General features: G+C 39.5%; 1 protein-coding gene across 3 annotated transcripts in view; it reads left to right on the forward strand.

Moving 5' to 3' along the window:
- The window catches only part of LOC124595692 (phosphoribosyl pyrophosphate synthase-associated protein 2), a 118,479-nt gene that overhangs the window by 43,451 nt on the left and 48,215 nt on the right, over positions 1-26,813 (forward strand). Inside the window, exons 7-9 of one of the 3 annotated variants that reach the window (XR_006978231.1) lie at positions 10,036-10,182; positions 20,154-20,369; positions 22,343-24,528. Coding sequence is in view for 1 of the 3 variants with exons in the window: in XM_047134551.1 (XP_046990507.1) it covers positions 10,036-10,182; positions 20,154-20,312 (306 nt within the window). In the remaining 2 variants the exon portion in view is untranslated. Of the gene's footprint in view, positions 1-10,035; positions 10,183-20,153; positions 24,529-26,813 lie in introns of those variants that run through there. The other 2 variants (XR_006978232.1, XM_047134551.1) reach the window with 2 other exon arrangements.

The following is a 26,813-nucleotide window of genomic DNA, read 5'->3' on the forward strand; positions in this document are numbered from 1 at the left end:
GGAATGTGTTGTGCATTTTCAGTAGCCAACATCAGAACAGTCTCTCCACCGTTTCTAGTTACCTTTTTTCTTTCTTTGTTCTCCGTTTTCTATCCTTCCTCTGCTTTGACGTTTGAGAATCCTCTTTTTCTCTTCCTCTCTGTGTGCTCCTGAAAGCCGGCCCACATGTCTGACATGTAACAGGTGACTGGGTAACACATTATTCCCAGCCCCAGGTCGGCAGGTAGGCTTCACACGTACCCCCGGTACAGGCCAGGCCCAGGGAGAAATGATTGCCTCGGCTATGCACCTTTCCAAAATTCCAATTCAGCCCTCTAGAAGGTGTTCAGGAGGTGTAACCTGAGGTGTGACAATCACCTACGGGAGGGTGCACCCCCTCTGAGGGGACCCCAGTCGGAAGGAGCGCGCCATCGGAAACGATGGCAATTGTGGGGGATTTTCTCACAACGAGCCAATCATTTTCTTCACAGTCAGTGTCTACTAAATGTAAACAGAATGAAGCTCATGATTCAAAGATCCTTCCCAGCTGCACCACGGTTCCTTGTGGTTTCACGTACTTAAGACAGTCAGCCCTTTACTACGGTAAATCCTTTTATTATTCAGAAAGGTGTTGATGCAATTGCTGGTCTGTGAAGTCCCGCTCTCATTTACGCAATGACACTTTGGACTTCTGATTCTCAAGCACAACCACTGCTTGCAGCTTCACTCCTCCACGGCTATCCTGTTCGTGGTGAGACCAGTCAAACAGTGAATTCTTCCTGTGGTGTTATTTACACTATGCTGCTCGATGGTCTGACTAAGGCAGAAATCTAAATGTACCTCTCCAATCAGGGCATCATTGCAGTCCATCGGGTGATGAACAAGGTGAATGCATCTTTAGTGCCCACATGCACTATTTTCCTCAATTTTGATAGAGTGGTGCTTCCATCAAAGATCAAAGCAAGCTATGAAGTTATCACAGTGCAGTCGTACATTCTGAACCTGATGCACTGCTACCAGCGTAATCGTTACACCAATACCCAAATGTCCTGTCGCCACCTGGCCAAATGTGTAACCTGTGGTAGGGATGCTCACAAGGGCAATTGTCTGCCTCCCTCTCCATGCTGTATCAATTGCAATTACAACCATGCAGCCTTCTCCCAAGGTTGTCCCATGTATCTCTAAGAGTGGGCCATCCAGGAGATCTGGTTGAAGGAAAAAGTGCCTCACCCCGTTGCATGCAAGTTGCTGGCTAGCTGGGAACCCTGCATTCTACCATCCAGCACTTACAGTACTGTTCTTGAAACATTTCGCTCTATGAAGGACATTGCCAGGTTAGACGTGCAACCTCAAATTCTGCACTGCGGTTGTAAAATCACCCAGTATCATGGTAGCATCATCATCTCCCCCAGCTGTGCATCAAGCCACCATACTTGTGCCTCATGGGGCGAAGTCACCTGCTACGCAACTGGCATGCCTGAAAGGATAGGAGGAATACTCATGAAGAGACTTTTTACGTCCTTCCAGTTAACAAACATCTGAATATTCCTCTGCCAACCGGAAAGGCTCCAAGAAATCAAACAAAGGCTAACGGTCTTGTTCTTCGCTGACTCGGGTATCCTCTTCAATGGTGTCGCCATATGCTACCCTCACCCAGCTGACCTCCATGTCACTGGTGCGCACTGCCAACCATTTTTCTGCCCTGGACTCCGCAGACCGACAGAGGGAAAACGCAGACACCTCTGTAAATCTCATGGAGCAGGATCCTACAGCCTGTGTGCCGTGTAACAGTGGGTCTTCAAAGGCTGGCACTCAGCACCCCTTCATTTTTTTCCCTCCTCCCCTTTCCTCGTCATGTCTCTACTCCAATGGAATTTTTGCACCCTTAGATCCAAGAAAGAGGAATTGTACCTGCTCTTGGGATTGCAGCATCCACTTGTTCTCTGCCTCTAGGAAACAAAATTGTGTCCTCACGACTGTTTTGAGCTATCGCATTTCTTTCCGGTCCGCTCTTTACCTTCTCCCAGAGTACGACATTTTGTACCTCATAGGGGAGTCTTGCTGCTCAGTTGGGATGACTGTCGTAGTTGCACAATCTCCATGATTACCCGGCTTCAAGCTGTTGCAGTCCACATTTTCCCTTTCCTCACTTCACCTTTTCCCTTTCCTCACTTCACCTTTTCCCTTTGTACCATTTACATCCCTCTGTCGATTGATGTCACCAGGGCAGACTTCCTCCAGCTTATTGGGCAATTCCCTCACCCTGTTCTCTGCTCGGTGACTTTGATGTGTACCATCCCCTTTGGGATTCTCCCAGAACCTGTCCAAAAGGTGCCATCTTGGCTGACCTCAGTCAACTACACCTCATTTTTCTTAACACGGGAGCACCCGTGTTCCTTTCAGACTCCACGCACACCTATTCCCATTTGGACCTCTCCTGCTCTGCCCAGCTTGCCCATCGTCTTGAGCGGTCTGTTCTCTGTGACACATTCTTGAGTGACCATTTTCCATGTGCTATCCATTTGCTGACTCCTAACCCACCGATGTTTGCACCCAAATGACAGCTTTCTAAGGCCATCTGGAGGCTTTACTCTTCCCTGGCAACCTTCGTTGAACAACATTTCACCAGTTGTGATGACCAGGTAGAATGTATTACAAATGTTATCCTTACTGCCACAGACCGTTTCACTCCTCACACTTCCTCTTCATTGCTCCGTGTCCCAGTCCCTTTGTGGACTGAGGCATGCCGAACACGATTCATGTGGAGATGTGCTCTCCGCATTTTTAACAGCCATCCTACGATGGCAAACTGCATTCATTATAAACAGTTGTGTACATAGTAACATTACGTTCTTAGGGATAGCGAAAAAGCTAGCTGGATTTCATTCACTAGTTCTTTAGCAGTTCCACTCCCTCTTCCATCAGTTGGGCCAACCTCCGTCAGCTCTCTGGGATAAAGATCCATTCCGCAATTTCCAGCCTGACCATAGCAGCTGATGTCATTGTGGACCCTGCCACCATCTCCAACACCTCAGGCTGCTATTTTGCTGAGATTTAGACCTCCACCCACTTTCAGCCGGCCTTCCTCCATCGGAAACGAGTAGAGGAGACTTGGATGGTACCCTTCTCTTCTCATAATCATGAGTGCTACAGTGCTGCCTTTGCTATGAGGGAGCTAGAGTCTGCTCTCACTTCATCCCGATCCTCCACCCCAGGGCCGGACGATGTTCATATTAAAATGTTGCAGAAACTTTCTCTTGCGGCCAAGCATTTTCTCCTTCATACATACAATCGTATCTGGGCAGAGGGCATGTTTCCCTTCGCCACCTTAGCTTTGTGCAGTGGCCCCTGTTCACCTTGGACTTCATTTGTTCCTAAGGATGCTACTTCAGCCTCATTCTATTGCCGTAAGTTTCTTGACCTTCACATGGAACTTTGTGATCATACCTTTGTGTATACTGATGGCTCTTGGACTGACCGTGCTGACCTCTTGGACTGACCATGCTGACAGGTGTGCCTTCATCACTGATGTTTCGCTATTGGCTTCCAAACATTGTTCAATGTTTACACCAGAGCTCTTCACCTTGTATCAGGCCAAGCAGTACATCTGGCAACTCAAGCTTTTAAATTGTGCCATCTGCTCTAACTCTTTCAGTGCCCTTCGGAGCCTCTGCATGCTGTACACCATCCATCCCTCAGTGCAACAGGTCCAGGAAATCTTTCACTTGCTCACTCTTGACGGAGCCAATGTGATGTTAATATGCACCCCTGGTCACATCAGACTGACAGGAAACGAGGCCACTGATGCTGCTGCCAAGGCTGCAGTCCTCATACCTCGGTCTGCTAGTTCTTCCATTCCCTCCAATGATCTCTGTGTTGCCGTCTGTCAGCCGGTGCTATCACTTTGGCATCACAACTGGTCTTCCCTTCATGGGAAGAAGCTCCAGGGAATTAAAAACCTCTCCCAGCAGCTTGGATGACCTCCTCTCTGCCCTCTCGCTGCACGGAGATCAGTTTAGCTAGATTACAAAATGGGCACTGTCGTTTTAGGTATCACCATTTGTCAAGTGGTGATCCCCTACCACTTTGTGCTCTTGCCCTCAATCTTTGACAACATTCTCATTTATGTTTACCATCTGAGTTATCAGCCTTTTTAGTGAACGACGTGCTTGCTGTCGACCGTGTTTGTTTTTATCCATCATAACTATAGGGCAAAGGACATTTAATCTTTAGTTCAGGACCTCCGTTGTCTCTGTGGTGTATTTTATGGACCTTTCTCAAAGTCCCTGTTTTTAGCTGTCTTTCCTTCCAACAATTCGGCTTAACGTGTAGTCGTTTTTAACTGCTTTTTCGTCTTCATGCTGTGTGGTTCTGACATGGGCGCATATGTCCCTAATTGTTTTTGCACCCTAAAACAAAACAAACAAACAAGTACATGTTTATACAGCCTGTTCTAAACAGAATCTTCTTATTCTTACCTTTTAGTATTTACATTCTTCTTTTATGAATGTGTCAACTCCTCCTCTGTCCACCTACACAGCTAATTTATAACACGCTACATCCCCCCAGGGGCTCACCACTCTTTGGTTAGCTCATGCTTGGCTACCATGGCTCCCCAGCCTTTGCAACACCTTTTCCCTTGCCATGAAGCATGTATATCCTCCTGCTGTTCTTTTTCCCCTGCCTTGGGGAACATGTCTTGAATATTTTCGGGGAAACATTCTGAAGTTTCGGTAGCCCAGCTTTTGAACAGCCCCTCATCTGTTTTTTCCTTCTTTCTTTGTTCTCTGTCTCTTCCCCTTCTTCCACTTGGACGTTTTGAGGTCTCTCTTTGTTTCTTCTTCCTTCCTGTGTTCTCCTGAAGGCTGGACCATGTGTCTGACTCTTACCAGGTGACTGGGTAACTCTGAATTCCCAGCCCTGGGTCGGCATGTAGGATTCGCACGTAACCCCTGCCTCAGGCCAAGCCCAGGGAGGGGTGATTGCATGAGCCATTATTTTCTTGATTGACATTTGGATCGTCTTGTGTGGAGTTCGGGAGGTGTGACCTGAGTTGTGAACAATCACCTGAGGCATGTGAGGCCCCCCTGTCTGAGAGTCCCCCCAGTTGGAAGGAGCGCGCCATCAGTGGTGGTGGCAATCGGGGTTTTTTCACACCCAGTGAGCCTGTCATTTCATCTCAGTCTACATCTACTAAACATAAGTGGAATGAGGCATATGCAGACTCGTGTCACTAATCTATGACATTTTTGTCCCATATTTTATTTTACTTTTATTTATGTGCCCTCTTTGCAAACCAGAGCTACTTTGTCATGAGACAAGTCAGTACATCATCAACAGAATGCTAATTAGGAAATACACAAAGTAATTAAATAATTAATAAAACACACAAAATAATTTCTAGGAGAGTATACAAATATATAACACAGTGCAGAGAAAAGCTCTTGCCCGTTATGAGGAACTCCCATACAGGATAGGGGTGTGCCATAAGGAAGCCTGTCAACATAGATCTGAGTATGAGGAATTTATGACTCAATTTTTTTAGTTCTGCTGGAAGTCTATTAAAATGAAACGGGCTGAATACTGCACACCATCTGTGTGATACTTGCGGATTTGTTATTGTAGTGCATATCGCTTTTCCACCTAGTGTTCACTGAGTCAGTGTTGTAATTTCTTGTGAGAATATTATGAAAAGGATAGACTGCTAGCCACCTTATAGTGGGGATATTGAGTCACAGACAGGCACAAAAAAGACTGCTAAGTAAGTAAGTTAGTTTTCAGCCAAAATACCTTCTTCTGAGTTAGACAACACACACACACACACACACACACACACACACACACACACACTCACACTTCACATACATGACCACTGTCTCTGGCTGCCGAGGCCAAACTGCGAGCAACATAGCATAATGGGAGAAGCAGTCTGGGTTACTGGGTAAGGGGAAGGCTGGGTGGAAAGAGGGAGGGATGGCAGGGTAGGGGTGGGGGATTGTAAAGTGCTGCTTGTGGGAGCATACAGGGGTTAGGTGGGGAGAGGATTGTGCAGCCAGGTGCAGTCAGGAGGTTAGGCAGAGGGAGCAGAGACTGGTGGTGGTGGGGGGAGGGGGAGGAGTAGAGAAGTAAAAAGATTGTGTCTGCATTGGTGGAACAGAAGCCTGTGTAGTGCTGGAATGGGAACAGGGAAGGGGATAGGTAGGTGAAGGACAGTGACTAATGAAGGTGGAGGCCGGGAAAGTTCCGGGAACACAGTGTATATTGCAGGGAGGATTGCCACTTGCACAATACAGAAAAGCTGGTGTTGGTAGGAAGTACTCAGATGGCATAGGCTGTGAACCAGTCATTGAAATGAAGAACATTGTGTTGGGCAGTATCATTGTCATTATTCTATCCTGGATTTTCCATTATTTGTAGTTTCTTGTGAATGAGACAGCATTGTCATCACCAAATCTTGTGGTGGAATATATCTACAGGGATAGTAGAGTTAGAATTTGGAGACATCCAGAATGGCCAACATGAAGTTCATGAATTGGCCCCACAGATCAGTTTGACCACCCTTGCCTGAGCTAAAAATATTCTTGAAGATTGCAAAACGTTAACACTGAATGAGATAATTGAGTGGAAGTAATCAAAGTAAACAATCGTTCATGTTCAAGTGTCAGACACAGTGGAGGTTATTCTTATAGTAAAGACAGCAGCATTAAGTTTCTGCACAAGACCTTCAATGTGATACTGCCAAGAAATATTTCCAACTACCCACTGCCTAAGAGTTTAAAATTGTTGGACCAGCTTAGGACAACAAAAATACACTTTTGCAAGATTTCCATGTCAGAAACCATATGCATTGCATTTTGTTGCTGTTAAGTGTCAGTCTTTTCTCTGAAAGCCACGTGCTGGTGTTATTGACCACCCCATTAGCTACATCATTTGTGTTGCATTCCATGTGCTTAACAGTAACTCTCGTTGTCCCGCAGACAAGGAAATTTGTCTTGACACATTAAAGTTGGCAGTTCAGTAGTTCTGCAAATTTGCTTAAAATATTTCCTTCCATGGTCAACATTATGTGGAAAAATCTCTGGGTTACAACTACAGTTGTTAACTGTAGAGGTTGTTGCTCCTGCTGCTCCTGCTGCTGCTGCTGTTGTTGTTGTTGTTGTTGTTGTTGTTGTTGTTGTCTTCAGTCAGCCTAGAGATGACAGTAAGCGTTTGTGTATGAGTTAGGCGCACACATGCTTGTGTGTGTGTGTGTGTGTGTGTGTGTGTGTGTGTGTGTGTGTGTAATACTATTACATATAGCTTTCTTCTATCACACATATTATGACTGAGTACATGAACATATTATAAGAGAGTTCCTGAGGATCTAAACAGCAGGTATGCACTTAAGGGACAAACAAGTTATAACAAGTGTTCCACATGGCCACTGATCATGTGAAGGCAAGCTTCAGCACCTCTTCAGTGATGCCCATACTCGTTTGAAACTCCCAGACATATCTGGAATGCCTTGACGACCTCCCACAATATGTTCCCAGAGCTCATTGACTACCAAGTCCAATGGCTTCAAGTCAGGTGACCTGGGAGGCCACGGTATTGGTGAGCAATGACTTTCTTGATCTCTTCCCATGTGATTTCCATATTTGTGGACTCCTGAAGAAAGACATTTGTGGCAGTGAATTTTCTTTGGATGAAGAGGTGCATGTGTGGATACAATCTTGGTCAAAAATTTTTTTTGCGAAGGCATTGATCATCTTGTCTCACATTGGTATAAGTGTATTTACAGTCATGGTAATTACTTTAGGAATAATATACAGTTTGCGTACATACATACTTTTTTTCAATCTAGCTAGTTTTCTGTTGACTGCTCCTTACACAAACATGTCTCTGTCTCAAAATCAGCATGTCACTGATTATGCAGCTGTCAGTTTAAATATGTTGGTTTGATTATTCAAATTATTTTAATTGCTTGAAACAATCCATTCCACTCCTTTTTTGTTGTGCATCTAGAATTTTTCACACTCTTCGCAAACGATCTTCGGCCACAAATATCTTTAAAACAGAAATCACTCATAAAATTCTGCATTTGAGTTTTATGGGCTGGTCTGCACCAATCATAGTAAAATAACCTGCAAAAGAATAACTGATTTGCCTCCAAACCTCGGATATTATTGAGCCTTTAACTACACATAACAAGGCCCTGCTCAAATTAATCATCAGCCTACTTAAATTTATGTGGGAATTTCAAATCCACAATAAACACCCAGTAAGGAAAGGATTTTTGTCACCTATCCTAGCCAGAACTATTACCTAAATTAACAGGTGGTAAATATATTTCCAAATTCTTTGTAATGAAAGTGTATTTGTAATTACCAATAGATGCAAAATATTAGTATGACATGGTGGTTGTATTGCCTAGTGCATTCCAGTACTTTTTTGGTCAAATGTTTGAGTGTAATGAAAATGTGACTCCCTAAAAATTACACATTGGGTTTTTGTCCAAATTTTCATACACAAACTAAGAGTGGGAATGTACAAATGTGGCATGTAAATGACTAGCTTGAGGTCTAGTTTTGCAGTAACTGTGCAGTAATAAAGGCAAGTAAGAAAAATATAATTACTGATATGAGGGAATTTTTTTTATCTAATTTTCATAGCCAAAGGACAAATTGGACATCAAATAGACAAGTGTGTAAGTTTGAGGAAGAAAAGCTCCTCTCTTCGAGGTCTAGCCAACTTGCACGTAAAAAGTTTCATTGGTGTGCCTGTCAAAAAGGTTTCCTATGAATCAAGTACAAAATTTAGGGTAATCTGAGAACAATAGATGCTAGGAAGGCAAATGATGCGTCAGAAAGTTAATCTCTTCCAAGTGTAGCTGTTTTGCATTCAGAAAGTTGAATTTGTATGATATACAATTTTTAAAATGGGTCCCTTTGAATAAAGTACTAAATGTAGGACACTGAACAAAAATTGGAAAAAAAGGATAGTTAAAGTATTTTGTAAAATGGTTTGTCTAAAAGTAAGAAGCAAAACAATTAGAGAAACATTTTATGTTGAAAATCATCTACAGTAAATGGTGCCATTTGAAGGATTTTGTACCAAAAAATTTTTGAGATAAAAAAATTGTTAGATCTGTTTTACACCTTCGGTCATAGATGATATAAATATATCAAGGCCACAAAGCAGCAGGCAGGCTATAAGGTCCACCAGACAAATATCCTATAGTACCCTTTCAGAATTCCTGTTCTCAGTTGGCATCTCATTTGTACATGATTTCAAGCATTATTCAGAAGCATGTCAAATGTTTCTCTAGTTTGTATTATCTCTTACTTTTAAACAAATCATTTCACAAAATATTTGAAGGTTTGTTATTATTATTATTATTATTATTATTATTATTATTATTCCAAGTGCCAAGTGTGTCAGCTATATTTCAACTCTGTGTAGACCAGGTTCTGCATAAATTACCTCAATGCTATAATATAGTAAGCATTTGTGAGAGCAAAGAACAGTAACTTAAAAATATCAGTTCCACTCTTTTCTTGGTGCCAGGTGTAGAATGTCACATCTCTGATTGTACACTGATTTGACAATCAATGGGAATGTGGGATACTGTTATGTATTGATCTTTCCACACTGCTCTGTAGATCTTGACATGCTGACAAACGGAGGCATGTACTGGTAATTCAATTTTTGTGTGATGTTGCTTGATAATGCCCAAGAGACAAAATCATGTAATCACCAATGAAATGAAGCATTTGGTTCAAAATTTAAAACAGTGTTCTGAGAACAGCAGACTAGTTTTAATAATCATATGAGATTTAATGTTGGTAGAAATTCTGTGATGATCTTCCACATAATCAGGCAATTACTCTTTTTTCCTTTCCTTGTAACAACCTTTTTCCAACAGATGATTAGCTTATATGTGGTGACACTATTGTCTTTCCCCTAAATTATATCACATATTAAATAAAGGTGAAGACCACCCCAGATACTGTTTATTTTACATTTGAGAAATTTTTTTGTCTGAGGGAAATGTATTACAACATTTGCTTTTTGCAGGATGACATGGTTGATGACGTGCAATCATTTGTAGCTGCTGCTGAAGTTCTGAAGGAGCGTGGGGCATACAAAATTTATGTCCTTGCCACCCATGGACTGCTTTCTTCAGATGCACCACGACTCATTGAAGATTCACCAATAGATGAGGTAAAGGTTATTTAATCTGTGTTTTGGTTTCTTAAAATTGAATATCATTTTTTGTTTAATATTGCAGTAGTTAAAACATTATATTGTAATTACTTTAAATTATGCATTCATAGACCAATGTTACACTAGGCTGATAACCTTAGGCATTGTCATTCTTAACACACTATGATGACCAAATGAGTGCTAACCCCTGAGTGCCTTCACATTGAGTGTGAAGTGCTGAAACAAAAAGTTATCTGATTTAGTGTGTTTTGTATTTGCTGTCATTCTTAACCTTATTTACTTTTGTCTTTTGGAAACTTTTCAGAATTCGATCTCTCATAAATGACTCGCACTAGAATCCTACAACAAATACCACTGACATTCTGATTTACCCTACTTTTAGTTTGTTAATGTCAACAGGCATTGTTCCATTTAAAAAGTGTATGTCTGCTCAGAAAATACACTTTCTAAGTATTATTACAATCTGTTGGTTGGCTGACACTACAAGCCCCTGACTACCAATCCTTTCTGTGAAAACAGCGCATTAGTAGCACTTTCCATTTCTGCATTTGTGGTGCAAGTTTTAGGTGATTCACCCTGTATAAAACTTTCAAGAAAAGAGGAGTATGAGCATCAAGAGCTCAGATGGCATGCCAGTACTTTTCAAAGAAGGCAAAGGTGGAAGTACTATGTGGAAGGGCTATATAAAGGGAGGAAACTTTAAAATGGAAAAGAAAGATGATGTGAATGAAGATGAAATAGATAATTTTATACTGTAAGAAGAATTTAACAGAGGACTGAAAGATCTAAAGTAAAACAAGGTACTAGATGATTGATTATTGTATTCTCTGAATAGTGGCAGAATGTGGGCAGGCAAATAATGGAAATTGATCAATAATTGCTGCTTGACTAATTGAAAGAAAAATAATTGAGTGGAAAGAATAGTTGAAAGAAACTGGTAGGTAATTTATAAATCTGGAACATATTCTGGGTGAACTTCAACTGTACTAATATCAACAGACCTTCAATGTCACTACATTTAATTTCAATATTCATACTTTGAGTTATGTATTGCTTCACATTAATTCCATTGTGCATAGTCCTGATTATAAAAATGCCGATGCAGGATTGCTCCTCCACTGCTCACGCAAATTCCTCTTGTCTGCTCCGAACCTCCTGATGCTGTATTCTTGGCGCAGGCGAAATGGTGAACAGACAGGTGTGGTTGATGTGAATATATGATTAAAACTTTCCTTTCCTAATAACTTTTTTGAATACTTTTAATGTATGCTTGAAATACACATTTTTAAACAATGACAGCTCTAATCATACGTTTGCCTGCTACCACTTCCAGAACCAAACTGGTAAAGACACAGGATGTGATCAATTGAAGAGTGTATCTCTTCCCTTTTTTGTATTGAAACATTATCTCTGCATAAAACAACTCATTGCTTTACCATTGGCTTTGTGTGTATATAGCGTACATGTGTATAAAGAAAAGAACGAAGAAAGAAAAAATATATGATTCATCATATCTCTCAGAATTATTAAGATCTGTGGGAAGACCAACCATGACAGAACTGTTCCACTTCGTATGTAGAATGTATGAGAAGGGCAAAATATTCTCAGACTTCAAAAAGATTCTAATAATCCCAATGCCAAAGTAAAAAAATACTGAGAAATTGTGCTTATTGTTAAATAAATTTAATAAGTCATCGTTGCAAAACTGCAGAAGACTGGCGTGAGCGTTAGAAACCAAACTGGGGAAATTCGTTTTGAGCTTAAGACAAATGTAGGAACATGCAAAGCAAGTGCTGACCTTACTTTTTAATTTACAAGATAGTTGGAAGGACACATCCATGTTTGCAGCATTTGTAGGCTTAGAAAACACTATTGACAATTTTGAATGGTATACAATGTGAAATTCTGAGTTATCATTGGGGAGGGGGGGGGGGGGGGGGGCAGAGGTGAAATTTTAGCGACTACTTGTACATGAATCAGATTGCAGCTATCAAATCTGAAGTATATTCAGGGCGGCATTAGTCGAGAAGGAAGTAGGGCAGTCTTTCCCAACGTTATTTGATTTGCACACAGAGTGAATGCTAAAGGAAATTAAGAAAATGAATTAAAATTCAGGATGAAGGAAAAAACTTTATTATTTGCCTGTGATCAAAGGAATTAAATGATCTGTTGAATGGAAAAAGGTAATAAGATGAAAATAAGTAAAAATAAAACCAAGTTAATGAAGTGATGCTTAGGGAATTAGATTAGAAAATGAAACACTGAAGTAGTAGATGAGTTTTGCAATTTGGTGAGCAAAATAGTGGATGTTGGCAGAAATAAAGAGTATAAAAAAAGCGTAATTAGGCTTTCCTGGCGAATCAACTGTTGTCGGGTGTCCAGTCGGTACAGTCATTTTTGTAACAAGATTTTAGATAGCGTACCATCTTCAGGTAATACCTGTAGAATAAACATCTTAGCTACATCCAGCCTGCTTTATACTCTTGTTACCCCCACTCCTTCCTCCAGTGCCAGTCGCACACGGTGACAGGGCAAGTGGTGATGGGGATGGTGCTGCCAGATGCTGGATGTGGACTCTGATCCCTCAGTACTCCTGTGACCTGCGTCTGGCACAGAAGTTGCTCTCAGCCTATGCTGTTATTTTAGTTGGCAGAGTGGTGCATAGCAAGCTTTGCTGAAAGCGAATCCAGAAACACTGTTGACCAGCCCACCAGCCACTCGTATTTCAATAGCCTTCTTCAGAACACAAACCCAGACCGACACAGTCTGTCGTAGCACTTTGCTTCATACTTCATGGAGTCCCCTGTAGCCATGCAGTGTTCTGCACTGCAGATTTTGTTGATTGCTTACGTTTGGGGTGTCTTCTATGTTCCTGGCATCTTTCTTTGGTTGTTTGTGCAGTCTCTCGGGTATAAACCTTACCACATTTTCATGGAATACAGTAAACGCCTAGTTTGCAGAGTCGCAAGTCATCTTTTACCGTATCTAATACAGCACGGGTATTTAGAGGTGAACGGAAAACTCATTTAATGTTATATCAAGCCAGGATTCTGCCGATTTTGTCTGATTCGTCCGATACTTAGCCATGTGCAGCTGATACACCTTGTATTCTCTTCCAGGTTGTTTTCTGTCTGCTGGGCTTGGACTTTCTGCCTTTAAGCACATTGCATTTGTCTCTCTTCATATCTGTTCTTCTTGAAAATGTGCTCCCTTGCCAAATATTGTATGGGGCCTGTGTACCAGCATATGTAGCACACCCTCACACAGTTAAGGTTGACGGCAACTAGCAGTATAGAGATAGGTATCAATGTGGGTGGCTTTCCTGCACACACTGTGTCCTATAGTACTGTTCTTTCTGTGTTTGACTAAAACATCCAAAAAGGGGATTACTCATTTCACATGGTGAAATTGATGATAGGATGTAGAGAGTTTAGATGTTGTAGGAACTCCTGAAGTCTCTCACTCCCATGTAACCGCACCACAAATGTGTCATCAACATATCTACAGAAGCATGTAGGCTTCAGTGCATCTTCTTCCAGAGCTTTCTCTTTAAAATCCCCCATGGCAATGTCATCCATTTGTTCATAATAGTCTCAGTTAAAGAGAGAGAATGTTGGCATGAGGACAAATCCGAATAGATTCGTCATTGTGGGTTGATTTTTTTCCCTGATCAATTTGAGGGAATCGGCAAGCAGTGCTCTGGTGAAGAGGAATACCACATCAAAGCTCATCATAAGGTCCTCATCATGGAGGCATAGTTCTTGCATCTGTTGAGTGAAATATACAGAGTTCCTGATATGGTGTTGACATTTACTGACATAGTGGCTTAATACTGACATTAGCTGTTTGGCCATCTGGTCTGTTGGTGTGCCTGTGTTGCTTACTACAGGACGTAGAGGAACATCTCGTTTGTGAACCTTTGTTAAGCCATAGAGTCTTGGTGGTGCAGCAGCTCACAGTTGAAGTTTTGTGACGATTTCCTTCAGAAGCTCAATAGTAGTCGTCTTGTGTTGATCAGGTCTCCCTTCAATTTTCTGCATGTTGGATCCTCGAGTAGGTACTCTGCCAGTGGTAGTAGTATAGTGCTATTTCCTTTCTCTGCAGGTAGAATGGCTGTTTCGGTGTTGTTCTGTAATTCTTGAATGCCAGCTCTTTCCGCTTTCATGATGTTCGTGCTCAGCGGAACGTTTCTACTGATTGTGTGGCACATTTCCTGGCGTATCTCTTCTGCATCATTGCTAAGCACTTGTTCTATACCACTGATGACGTCTGTAACAGGTATAGCGATTGGTGGTGGTATGAAGTTGAGTCCCTTTTCCAGGCACCTCATCAGGAAGGTGAGAGAGCTGAGTAGACACTCCTTCCTGTCACGAATGTTATCCAGTTTCTTACATCTCTGGTACATCTCCTCCCTGTGGAAGAATCTTATGTGTAATCTTAGGATTTCCCAGTGAATCAACTGTTTGTACAGTAGTTGGGTGTGCAGCTAGGTGGAGCCGTTTTCGTTGCACTATATTTTGTCATTGTACCTTTCCATCGTCTTCGGGTGATACATGTAGAATGAGCATCTGTGCTACATCCCGGCTCATTTATACTCTCATCATCCCCCACCGCTCCCTCCACTGCTGGTTGCACGCCATGATGAGTGGAATGGTTGGGAAGATGACACCATCAAATGTCGGACACAAACTCTGATCTCTTAGTACTTCTGTGGCTTGTGTCGGGTGTGGAAGTGACTCTCAGCTGACACTTTAATTTTAGTTGACTGAGTGCTATGTAGCAGTCTTTGCTGAAAGTGAATCGAGTGTGTCTGTTGATCAGCATGTCAGCGCCTCCTATTTCTCACCTAATTCATGCGAGTGAATTGATGCCATTTCTTAGGTTCATGCGGATGAGTCTTGATGCATTGCTGCTATCAAACAGGTCTCTAAGTTTGAATGATTGGCAGCAAGAGAACAACAGTCTCAAGAAGTGCAACTATGAACCGTAATCAACTCACGGGGAAAGAGATCGATAATGCGGCAAAATCAGTTCTGGACATGGGACTCAACTTCATTCAATCACTGACTGCTATGCTTGTTGCAGATTTCATCAGTGGTATTGCACAAGTAATTTCCATCCTCCCTAGAAACAATGCGGAAGAAATAAGGTAAGAAATGTCCTGTGCATTCAGTAGAGCCATACCACCAAGCACGAACACCATGAAAGCAGCAAGAGCTGCCATTTGAGAACTGTGGAATGATCCCAAAAAATTCATTTTATCTGCAGGCAAAGGAAATGCAACTGTACTCCTACCACTGTCAGAGTATAATCACAAAATGTGTGACCACCTTGAAGATACAGCATACAGAGACCCAACCAACAGAGTGAATAATAATAATAATAATAATAATAATAATAATAATAATAATAATAATAATAAGAAGAAGAAGAAGAAGATGTTGAGCATCTGTGGCAGTCCCAGCCTAAGGAAATCATCAAGAAACTACAACCACTAGCTGCTGCACCACTAAGGCTTGCCAAAGGTTCACAAATGGAATGTTCCTCTACTTCCTATTGTAAGTAACATTCACATGGTTTTGCCAAACATCTAATGGCAGTATTAAGCCTCTACATTGATAAATGTCAGCACCACTAGGAATTATGTACATTTCATTCAAAAGGTGCAAGAACTAGGTGTCTCCGACAAGGATCTTAAGGTGAACTTTGATGTGGTATCCCTCTTCTCAGAGTACTGCTTGCTGATTCCTTCAAGTCGATCAGGGAAAATTTCAACCCAACAATGACTAATCTCTTCAGATCTGTCCTTGGTTCCACATTCTTTCTCTTTAATTGCGACTGTTATGAACAAATGGACGGCGTCGCCATGAGGTGCTCTCTGTCACCAGTTGTGACAAACTTGTTTGTGGAGGACTTTGAAGAGAAAGTTCTGGAAATAGCTGCACTGAAGCCTACATGCTTCTTTAGATATGTTGATGACATGTTTGTGGTGTGGCTACATGGGAGTGAGAGACTTCAGGAGTTCCTTTGGCATCTGAACTCTCTGCACCCTAGTATCAGTTTCACCATGGAGGTGTATGAGATTGGCGAACTCCCCTTTTCGGATGTTTTAGTCAAACACGGAACGAACAGCACTATAGGACACAGTGTGTGCAGGAAAGCCACCCACATTGATATGTATCTCTATACTGGTAGTTGCCATCATCCTTAACTGCGTAAGGGTGTGCTACATATGCTGGTACACAGGGCCCACACAATATCTGACAAAGAAAGCCTACCAAGGGAGCTTAACCACATTTCCATAAAAAACCGATATGATGAGAGACAAATCCAATGTGCTTTCAGGCAGAAATTACAAGCCAGCAGACAGAAAACAAAGAGGAAGAGAAGAGAGTAGTGTATCTGCCTTACACCGGCAAAGAATCGAACAAAATCGTCAGAATCCTGGCTCAATGTAACATTAATGAATTTTTCGTCCAAATCCAAAAATGCGTGTCCTATTAGGTATAGTTAAAGATGACATGGGACTCCATAAACCAGGTATTTACAGTATTCCATGTAATTGCAGGGAGACAGTACGGACAATCAAAGAAAAATGCCAAGACCACAGGAGGCACACCAAACTTAACCAACCAAGAAAATTTGCTCTTTGAGTCCACTGCATGGCTACAAGGGACTCCATGAAGTATGAAGAAAGGGAAGAGCTAAGACAGACAGTGTCATTTTGGGACTGTGTTCTGAAAGGGACTATTGAAATACAATTTGTGACAGGCTGATCAACAGAGACTCTAGGTTCACTCTCAGCAAAGCTTGGAACCGAGCACTCAGCCAACCAAAAACCACAGAATTGGCTGAGAGTGAATTCCGCACCCGACGCACGTCATAGGACTGCCGAGGAACCAAAGGTTGCACTCAGCATCCGGTGGTGCAGCCCCCCCCCCCCCCGCCCTCCCCCTTTGCCCTACCACCACCACCACTCCACCCATTGTGGCATGTGATGAGCAGTGGAGGAAGGGGTGGGGACGATTCCAGTATAAAGTAGACTGCATACTGCAGAGATGCTCATTCTGCAGGTATCACCTGAAGATGACGGCAAGGTACGCTGTCGAAATATTACAAAAACGACTGCACTCAGCTAGACACCTGACAACAGTATAGTATGCACAAAATGCCATGGCCACTAGATGCGCAGTTGGCTGTAGAAGTGTGGGGAGAGCGGCAATGGTCAGGGGTCACTCAGAGGGGTGGAGGGGATATGCCAAGTGCTGGAGGAGAAGTACCATTCTAAACTGAAGACTACACTCACATTTTTGATAAACATTAAGCTGGCCACCTCCAAGCCCATATTTGCATGATAACCATTCAAAAAATTCTGTCAGCTTATCTTTGGTTAGTATCTAACAAGAATTCCACCGAATATGCAGCGATGTATTTTCATCTAATCTTTTAACCATTTGCAGCTTTCAGAGAGAGTCACGAGTGGAGAATTTTGAGTAAAATCTACACATTTCTCATGTTGCCCAAGTTAAATTTTGCTTATTTTGCCAAAACTCAGTGGAATTTACACAGTTTCACCTCAATAACATGTTGTGCAGACACTATTGTGAGAGAATTCAGAAACTGTGGCTTATTAAATTTGTTAAGTGAGGAGCTGAGGAAAAGTAAGGTCAGCATCTTACGAAAAAGCACATCCTTGGTACAAAATAAATGTGTAATTACTTCACGTATGTTGTTCCAAAACCCATAGCATTTCACCAGCTGTCGAAAGCCCTTAAAAATTGCATTCTTTCATTGGAAAAGTCTGTAGATAGTGGAATAACATGGTAGATAATGAAGTTTTGCATAATAACCACACAGCAAAGCACTCTCCTCTTTGTGTGCTACCATTTCAGTATCTCAAACCTTTTATGAAATGCAGTGCGATAGCAAAAGAGTATGCTATGTCAGATCAATTTTTTCGACACTGGTAGCAGGTGGAGACCACCAATGATGTCTAACGAAAAATTCAATATGTTAACTTAATTTTATAGGCAGCAACATATTATGCTTAATATGCACCAGACGCAAAATTATAGCGACCCCTATTTTTCATTGCAAACTTTTTCCAATTTCGCACAGTGTCTTACTTCCTCGTAAATATCACAATAATTATGACCATTAATAAAATGATGGGTACACCATAATGAACCTGACATATGAAGCTACAAGTAAAGCAAAAATGAATTTTTTTTACTGAATAGTTTCTATAAAATCATTTGAGAAAAATTGCATGTCGTTTGCGTCAATTCTGTCATTGCCGATCAACCATTAAGGTGGCAAATGCTTGTTGGCCTCCCCTTCTGAACAAGTTAATGAATTCACCCAGATCTTTGGACGAAAACTGGTCAATGTACATCTACCACCTTCTCCTATGCGAAGTATACAAACATTATATTAAAGGGAGACTATTAGTAGAAAGAAAAGCATTTTTGAAAAAAGAGAATTTAATTACTATTGAATATAAGTGTGTGTGTTAGGAAGTGTTCCCTGAAAGTATTTGTCTGGAATGTAGCCTTATATGCAAGGAAAGTGTGAATGATGAACACAATAGACATGAAGACCATAAAAGCTTCTTAAAAGTGGTGTTACAAAAGAACTGAGGATTAGATGGATAAATTGGATAACTAATGAAGAGGTTCTGAGTAGAGTCCAAGAGAAAAGAAATTTGTTTTTGTTTCACAGCTTGACTGGAGAGAGAGAGAGAGAGAGAGAGAGAGAGAGAGAGAGAGAGAGAACTGGTAAGTAGGACAAATTCTGAGGTGTTGCAGAATAGTTAATTATCCATTTAAGGAAGTATCGGTGGCAAAAAATGCAGAGGGAGAAGAAGGCTTGAATACAGTAGGCTGATTCAAAATGATGTAGGTTTGTGTTAGTTAAATTGTGATTCACTGACAGACCGTTGCTTAGCCGAGACAAAACATAGAACATTTGGTCTCTGAAAACTGACATTTTTGTGATCAATGGGTGGACATATATCACTAAAGTTTAACATTTTTAATTCTTTTGTCTGAACATAGTTGAAAGATTTTCTAGGAGGTATCACATTCAAGACCTTATGCAGAAAGTGAATAACTGCCATTAAGACACAAAAACTTGCCTTATTTGGGGCGACTCTGTGCATTTAGAAATAATATTCTTGGCCGAAAAATGGAGAGTCAGAACGAATGATGATATCAGTATACAAATTTTGTGTAGATCATTGCTCAAGTGCCTCAGAATTCTCTCTGGCATCTCTGCACATGCACTTCCTCATGGGACATGTGATCTATAAATATCAAAGCATTCAAAAGGTATTGTAGCATTTAGCATTCACTTTGTTATTTCTCTATAGAGAGAAAAAAATTGCTGTTAGATGACACTTCCTTAAACTTTATTTTCGCTAAGCTTTTAGCAGAATTGACAAATGCCAGATTTTCAAATGTCAAGTTGAAAGACATCCAACACACAAACTGTCTGTTATTCTTTTCCAAAGTTCCTCTCAATACTCATTAATTCCAGTGACTCATTCGATGATTGAGCAGTTTTTACACAGAGATCCCACAGAAAACTAGGAGAAAGAAGTGATGAGAAACAAGCTAACATTTGGTGAGATGCAACAGTAGTTAAGACTCCGAAAGACTGCGGTTGAGATTTTGATCTAAACTTGTTTTATTCACATTAGACAATTGCTAGGATAATTCTATTAAATAAAGTCACAACTGATTTATTTCCCAATTCATATTGAACTGGGCTAATACTCCATGTACTGATTTCAGTGCTGTTGATGCAGTCTGTCTATGTTACCTGTCTTCCTTAATGATATCATGGGCTGATATTGCAGAAATTTAAGTAGAATTAAAAACAAGGAAAGAGCTACTGATCCTAAAATGTTTTATCTTTCGGATTTGTAGATTGGATGCTTATGTTGTCATTTCTTTCTTTATTACCAGGTTGTGGTGACAAATACAATTCCTCATGAGTTACAAAAGATGCAGTGCCACAAGATCAAGACTGTGGATATTAGTGTCCTCCTCTCAGAGGCAATTCGTCGCATCCACAACAAAGAATCTATGTCTTACTTATTCAAGAATGTCACACTGGAGGACTGAATGGGCTCATATTTGATGATATAAAGTAGGAATATGGATAATCTATAATAAATTTATGTAAGTTGATCCCTAGTTATTATAACAGTAATGACAACCACTGTATGAAGGTGTGTCACTCTTCAGGTCAGTGTTAAGTAATATGTTTCGTGATGGGTACAGACGATTACATTTCAACTGTAAGATTTACATATATATTTTACAAGGTACATAAAATTTAATTTGTCCAGATATGTTTCTTTTTGTGCTGTAATGATAATTTTTTGCAATTGCCAGAGTAAGTGTGGTTGGTGCCATTCAGCTGATGAACTAATTATAGCTGCGGTTGTTCTTATTCAGCATATTCTGACAAAACCCATAATGTCTGAGCAAGTGCAGTGTTCATTGTCTTTATTAGGAATTATGTCATTTTAGTGGAAAGGATGAGACATACATTTGGTGTACGAGAGCTGTTACATGTCTGGCAGGATGCAGAAAATTTGAGGTTTCTAGAATGTATCCAATATTTATCTGGTAGCTTGCATTAGGTATCAACGATAAAACTGTTGGTTAATACCAGAACATAAAAAGACCATGGAAAGATCTTATAAAAAAAAAGTAAAAACGTGGTAGGGCAAACATAAAATCTTGGAAGAAGAGAAGAAAAGTGTGAGAACCTGAGGGAAGCAGAGTAGTTAGTGTACACTTTGTAGAAGACAAGAAAATGGTGAAAAGTAAACAAAACCTATAAATATCAGTGCATGTAGCCAAAAACATGCAGTGGAGAGCAATGAGAATGTGAGAAGTTTGGAATTATACAAAAACTAGAAAGAACGTGGAAGCAGGATATAAGGTGGAAAAATAAGGAAAGAAGGAAAACAAGTTGAAAGAATACCTTGAGATTAAAAAGGAGAAAACTAAATTAAAAATATACAAATTTTCAAAGAGAAAGATCGGCAGCAGCATAATATTGCTCATTAATGCATTCGCCTCACATGTCTAGATTATGAGCTTATGCATACAGTACTGCCTCAGCTCCCACCATTATCTTGTTGCACTTGTAGGCATTCAGTATTTCTGTCCCCCCCCCCCCCCCCCCTTTCTTCAGTATTTTCCAGTTCATTTGTTTTCTAGAATTACCTCTTATTCTCTTTTTATATTAATCATTTATTTCAGTTCTTTTTCCCATTACTGAATTTGATGTTGCTCTTCTGATGATCTTTGAATGAGTTGTACCACGCTTGTGTTCTTATAACCTTTTTGTCGTTCATAGCTCTGCTTTAATTTTGCCTCCCATTTTTCTTTTGTCTAGTCAGTAGAATCTGGTTGTTTTTTTTAGTGCCTGTAGTTCAAGATTAAATGTCCAAATTTTTATGTTTTATAGGCATTATTTTTGAAGCACTTAAAAATGCTTATTAACATTACTCCTAGAATTATCATGGTTAGATTTTGTGTTTGGCTACTCCCTTAAGCTTAGCAGTGTCCTCTGTGGATTTTGATTTTGTGTACTGTTTGTGATACTGATTGTGCAGTTCATTAACAGAGTATCTTCACAGGCTCGTTTATTTTATTCTACTCTGATTTGAGTGTCACATGCCTTTAGTGCGCTGTAGAAATTGTGCTGATACGTATTCTTTGTTTTGATCTGCTTTATGTTTCATACATTAATTTTCATATGTCTTCCTGCTGCCTTCATCTTAGTTTTTTCCTTACTTTACTTACTGAGCTCTCAACCCTCCATTACAGTCCCAAATAGGACTGCCTGTTGTGGTATTCTTGGCTTGAGAAGTAACTTGATGTTAACTGTGTGCTGATTATTTTCTCAGTTTAACGTTGTTTAAGCTTCCTCATATGCTGCTGTTTATTTTTCATGTCTTGTTTCCCCACAGAGACTTATATCTTGACCATTGTTTAAATAGTTCTTCTCTCTCCAGTATCTTAAAATGTTCTGTGTGTTGTGCATTGCCAGTTAGATCTTCAACTTTTCTTAGTTTTTCTTGAAATTTACCAGATAGCATGTTCTAAATGTGTTGTCCCTTTCTTCTAAAATACAGATTGGAGAGTTCGAAATGAAGATTTCAACATAGCTGAAGGCAGATAAACAAACAGACTATCCACATTCATGAAACCAGCATACAGTTTTTAATGTAATTGGCAGTTTTGGTAGACTGTGAATACTGTGTTAAATTTTAAAATCTGGAACACAACGAGAACAGTGAAAAGATTTTCACATATCAATTTTCTAGATACTTCAGTCGGAATATTTCAGATACATACTCATGTAAAACAGCCACTTTTTTTTCTTCTGGTTATCTTGACCTTGTGTTAATGTTTACTTCTATTGCATGACAAAAGTTGTTTCATACTTGGGGGTGTGTGCGGTATGCAATAAAAGAGTGAACATAATTGTTTGTGACTGTTACTAAATTCTTGAATTGGTAAACAATTTGAAGCATGTAGTTGATTAAAGAAGATAACCATTTTGCTGCATAAGAGAAATCTTTGCATTTCAAGCAAACATCCTAAAATAACTTCTCTCAAATTCTATTCTTATTTTGCATCAAGTTGAATTTGAATTGTGAAGTTTCTGTTTCTCAATTTTTTTAATTTTTTGTATTCTGTTAAACAATATTTCTGTAAATTATTTTACATTTTTGCATGTGTTTGCTGCATTTAGAATCATAATGTCTATCAAATGGGAAAAAGCATCTTTGCTTTTCTGTGTGTCATTAGTTTATAAAGACTCATGAATTACTGAACACTGCTAAAATCACAAAGCCAATAGACTGGCCAGTGCTTACTTTCAGGAGAGACAACTCACTGAGAACAGAAAAATGTACTCACATGTTTTGGAACCAAACATTTGTTCCTCTAGGTTTATAGAGAAATTAAGTTGGGGAAGTTGGACATTACATTTGTGAGGACAAAAGCTGACCTCAGCAAGTGGGTTTATCTTAACTTATGGTCTCAGTTATAGACCACCCCACTCCTCTCTGATCTCCATTTTCACAGTATTGTTTTGTATTTTAAGTGTTTCTACTGGCAGTACTCAAAGCTGTGTCTCCTGAAGGTGAGTACTGGGCAGCCTTTCTCTCTCTTTGTGATTTCAACAACTTTGTGAACTGATTGTTTTATACAAATTACTGAACTTTAATTTGGTGTTGCTATATGGGAAGGAGAATATTGTGGTTGTATCATCTACTTTAAATGATTTATTTGTGAAGCCTGTCTTGGAAGTTTGGAGCAAATACCAGTATTGTTAATCTGCAACTGTAGATCAGTGCGTAGTAATAACTTGAATGCATGCAGCCTCCACATTGATTTCCGTGTAAACTCTGTTGTATACTGAAGGGGGGGAAAAAAGGTCATATTCAGCCTTTAATGCTGCGACCTTTCCGTAAATCTCATTAAAGTTTATAAAAGAGTTTTTTGAAGTATGAATATCATAATCATTTTAATTGACTTTGCATATGTGATCAACAGATCAATTAAATGTAGATATTGTCACACTGCTTGGCATATAAAACTTATCTTGTACTGTATTAAATTCCTTTGTTAGGTACTTATATTGGAAATGCTTTCAGCAGTAAACTCAGTGGGTGAAGGCTAAAGGTATTGTTGAGTTATTATCCTTACATGTATGTGATAAATGGTTGTAAACAGTTTTCTGTTTATTTCTGCCAAAAATTTTGACTGCAAAATCTACAGTATTCCTATTTTGTTTTCAGTATTATTTGTATTAAAACTGGTAATTGGAAGATATTCACTAAAATAAAATTTTCTGCCTTTTGATAGTAATTGAAATCTAGATTGTGAGGGACAAATTAAAGAATTAGACAGAAACTTACCCAGTACGGTAGCATCTGTGTTACACAGAAGGTGTACTATCAGTTCAAAATGTTTTTATGTGGTACGGGAAATTATTGGTGCAGTATTATAAATATGGAACCAATTTTGAATATAGCAGATCCATTCTGTTGAACTGAGCTGACATCCAGAATAAAACTCTCAAAATTTTGCATACATTGTGTAATGCAAACTTTAAAAACGTCTTTTTTTGTCAGGTGTGTGGTGTGCAAACTACAATAAAATCTCTGACGGGGAATCTCAAATTTAAGAAAATGTTATTGTGACTGGTATTTTCTCAAATTGTATGGAAATGAAAGAACGTGTATGTGTGAATCAGATTTGGCGTGTAAATAAATAAGGAAATAAAAACATCTCTTCATTTGCAAACTTATTAACATTTTTTTGTGTTATTTTGGGATCCCATTTGAAATTTTCCAAGTACTTTCTCTGTAAGTGCAACTAAAATTATTACCATGGTTACTGTGGTTCATAATGCTACTGCTACTACTACTATAGATTTTCAGGATGCAACTAGTCTTTTATCATATTATTTTGCATAATAAAGTGAAAGTAAATCATAATGAAAGTTTCATGTCATTGTGAAATGCTGAAATTGATTTTTCTGACTGATTTGAGCTGTGTGCTGGAATGGGACTTCAGTCTTGATCATTGCCCTTCATAGGAATGGCTCAAATGATGTAATATTGTCCTCAGAAGGTAAAGATCTAGTTTGGAAGACAGTGTGATGCAATTTTTACATTACTGTTTGCAACAGTTCAATCATTAGTCACAAGTAACTGCATTATACTTTCATATACATTTCAACTTGCCAAATAGCAGCACAGCTACATAAGAAAACACTAACAATACTGCCACTGGTGTACATATAACATTAACCTGCTAGTCAAGGTAATTTCCAGTAATATTATCCTCCTCATTGACAAAAGAAATGTTAATCACACATGAAGTCTGTAAAGCTTTTGCATTGTGAAAAGTAGTTGAGCCTCCATTTTAACACTGAGTTTAACAGCCATGACATCGCATCCATCATGGATAAAATCATAGCCTGTTATACTTTGTTAGTGTTGTACACTTCACATTTTTTTTGTCTGCGTAAATGTTCTGTTGATTTGTGAACAGGTGCTCCATTCCTTACAACTCTTACTCAGTGAAAACTGGTATGTTACATTTCCTGTTGATCTTCACAGCATGGTGTTGTGTAGTCACTGTGATTAAAACTATCACTGTGCTATGGAATTCATGTTATGTGTGATAAACCACTACACTGTTATTTCATTATCTCACACTTGCTTATTATTTGTCATTTTGTCTCCATGCCTGAAATTTTGTTCTTGTCATAGCTGGAAATGTGCTCTTTGTCTACAGATGTATGCATCATAATACAGAAGCTTCAGAGTTCTACTATGTGGTATATCAGACGCTTCAGGACAGGTCATTTTCACAATATTCCAAGAGTACTCTCTACAAGATGTATCTGTCAGCTGTACTGATCTAATCATTGGAAGCAGCAACACTTAGTAGACTAAATTAGAGCCATCTCATGGATAAAAGAAATGAAATTCCTCTTTTTTTCTTGTAGAAAAGATAGAAATGGATAAAATAAAGAATGAAGATATTGGTCAGCAGCAAGAATTGAGAAAGGGCGTGCTGGTGACTATTGAACTGAAGCGAATTTGGTTGTAAGGTCATACAGAAAGAATGACTCCCAACAGTACCCCTTGAGCACACTTTTAACTGCTGTGTTTCTGGGAAGAGACCACTTTGAGTACTTCGTTATGCCTTTGAAAAGCAGATCTTCAAGTGCTTTTCAATTAAACATACAGCATCATATATTGTGAAATAAGCACATGATGATGACTGTTGAGGAGTAGTACATACTGGAGGAGGGCGCCTCAGATCATTTCATTCAAGTTTTGGTAGTCAGTCACATTCAGAAAAGGGTGTGCAGTCGGTTTCTAGATTTTCGTTGTGGTTTCGCATATGTCAGTGGGGAATTTCGTGAAGACTGACCAAAACTGCTTGTTCCAAAAAACATTGATATTGTATGCAACATGATTGGAGAGGACTGGCATTTGACTTACTATGGTTTTGAAGGCGTCCTTATCTAAAACTACAGTACATTAGATTTTGCATGAACTTTTACATAGATATCCTGATGCCACGGAATTATGCTGCTTACTGCAACACCACAGAAAAAAAAGAAAAATTAGAAAATAAATACTTTATTAAGAACATTCAAAGTGCCATCCCAGGAAATAGATTGGCCCTAAAAGCAAATAAGAAAGTTTTTCCAAGCAGCCACTGTTAATAATGCTGTTTATTTACCTAAGTAACGCCATTACTGCATTACTTGTTTCGAACTGGCAGCTTCATCTTCAGACAATTATGTTTATATTTGTTGCTTTTTACATTAGCTGTTGGCTATTTTTTCCAACAATTAATGTAAACAACAACAACAACAACAAATGTAATGTAAACATGTGAACAATCATCTGAAGATGATCATGGTGGTGTGAAACTGGGAACTGCACTATTTGTGTAAATAATTAGTATTATTAACAGTGTCTTGTTGCTGGTTTCTTCTTTGCAAGAATCAACCTGTTTTTTGTACACAACCATGTATTTCAAAAATGTCAGGAAGAAATTTTTTGTTCA

This window comes from Schistocerca americana, chromosome 2 (assembly GCF_021461395.2).
Source record: "Schistocerca americana isolate TAMUIC-IGC-003095 chromosome 2, iqSchAmer2.1, whole genome shotgun sequence".
NCBI classification, from domain to species: Eukaryota; Metazoa; Arthropoda; class Insecta; order Orthoptera; family Acrididae; genus Schistocerca; species Schistocerca americana.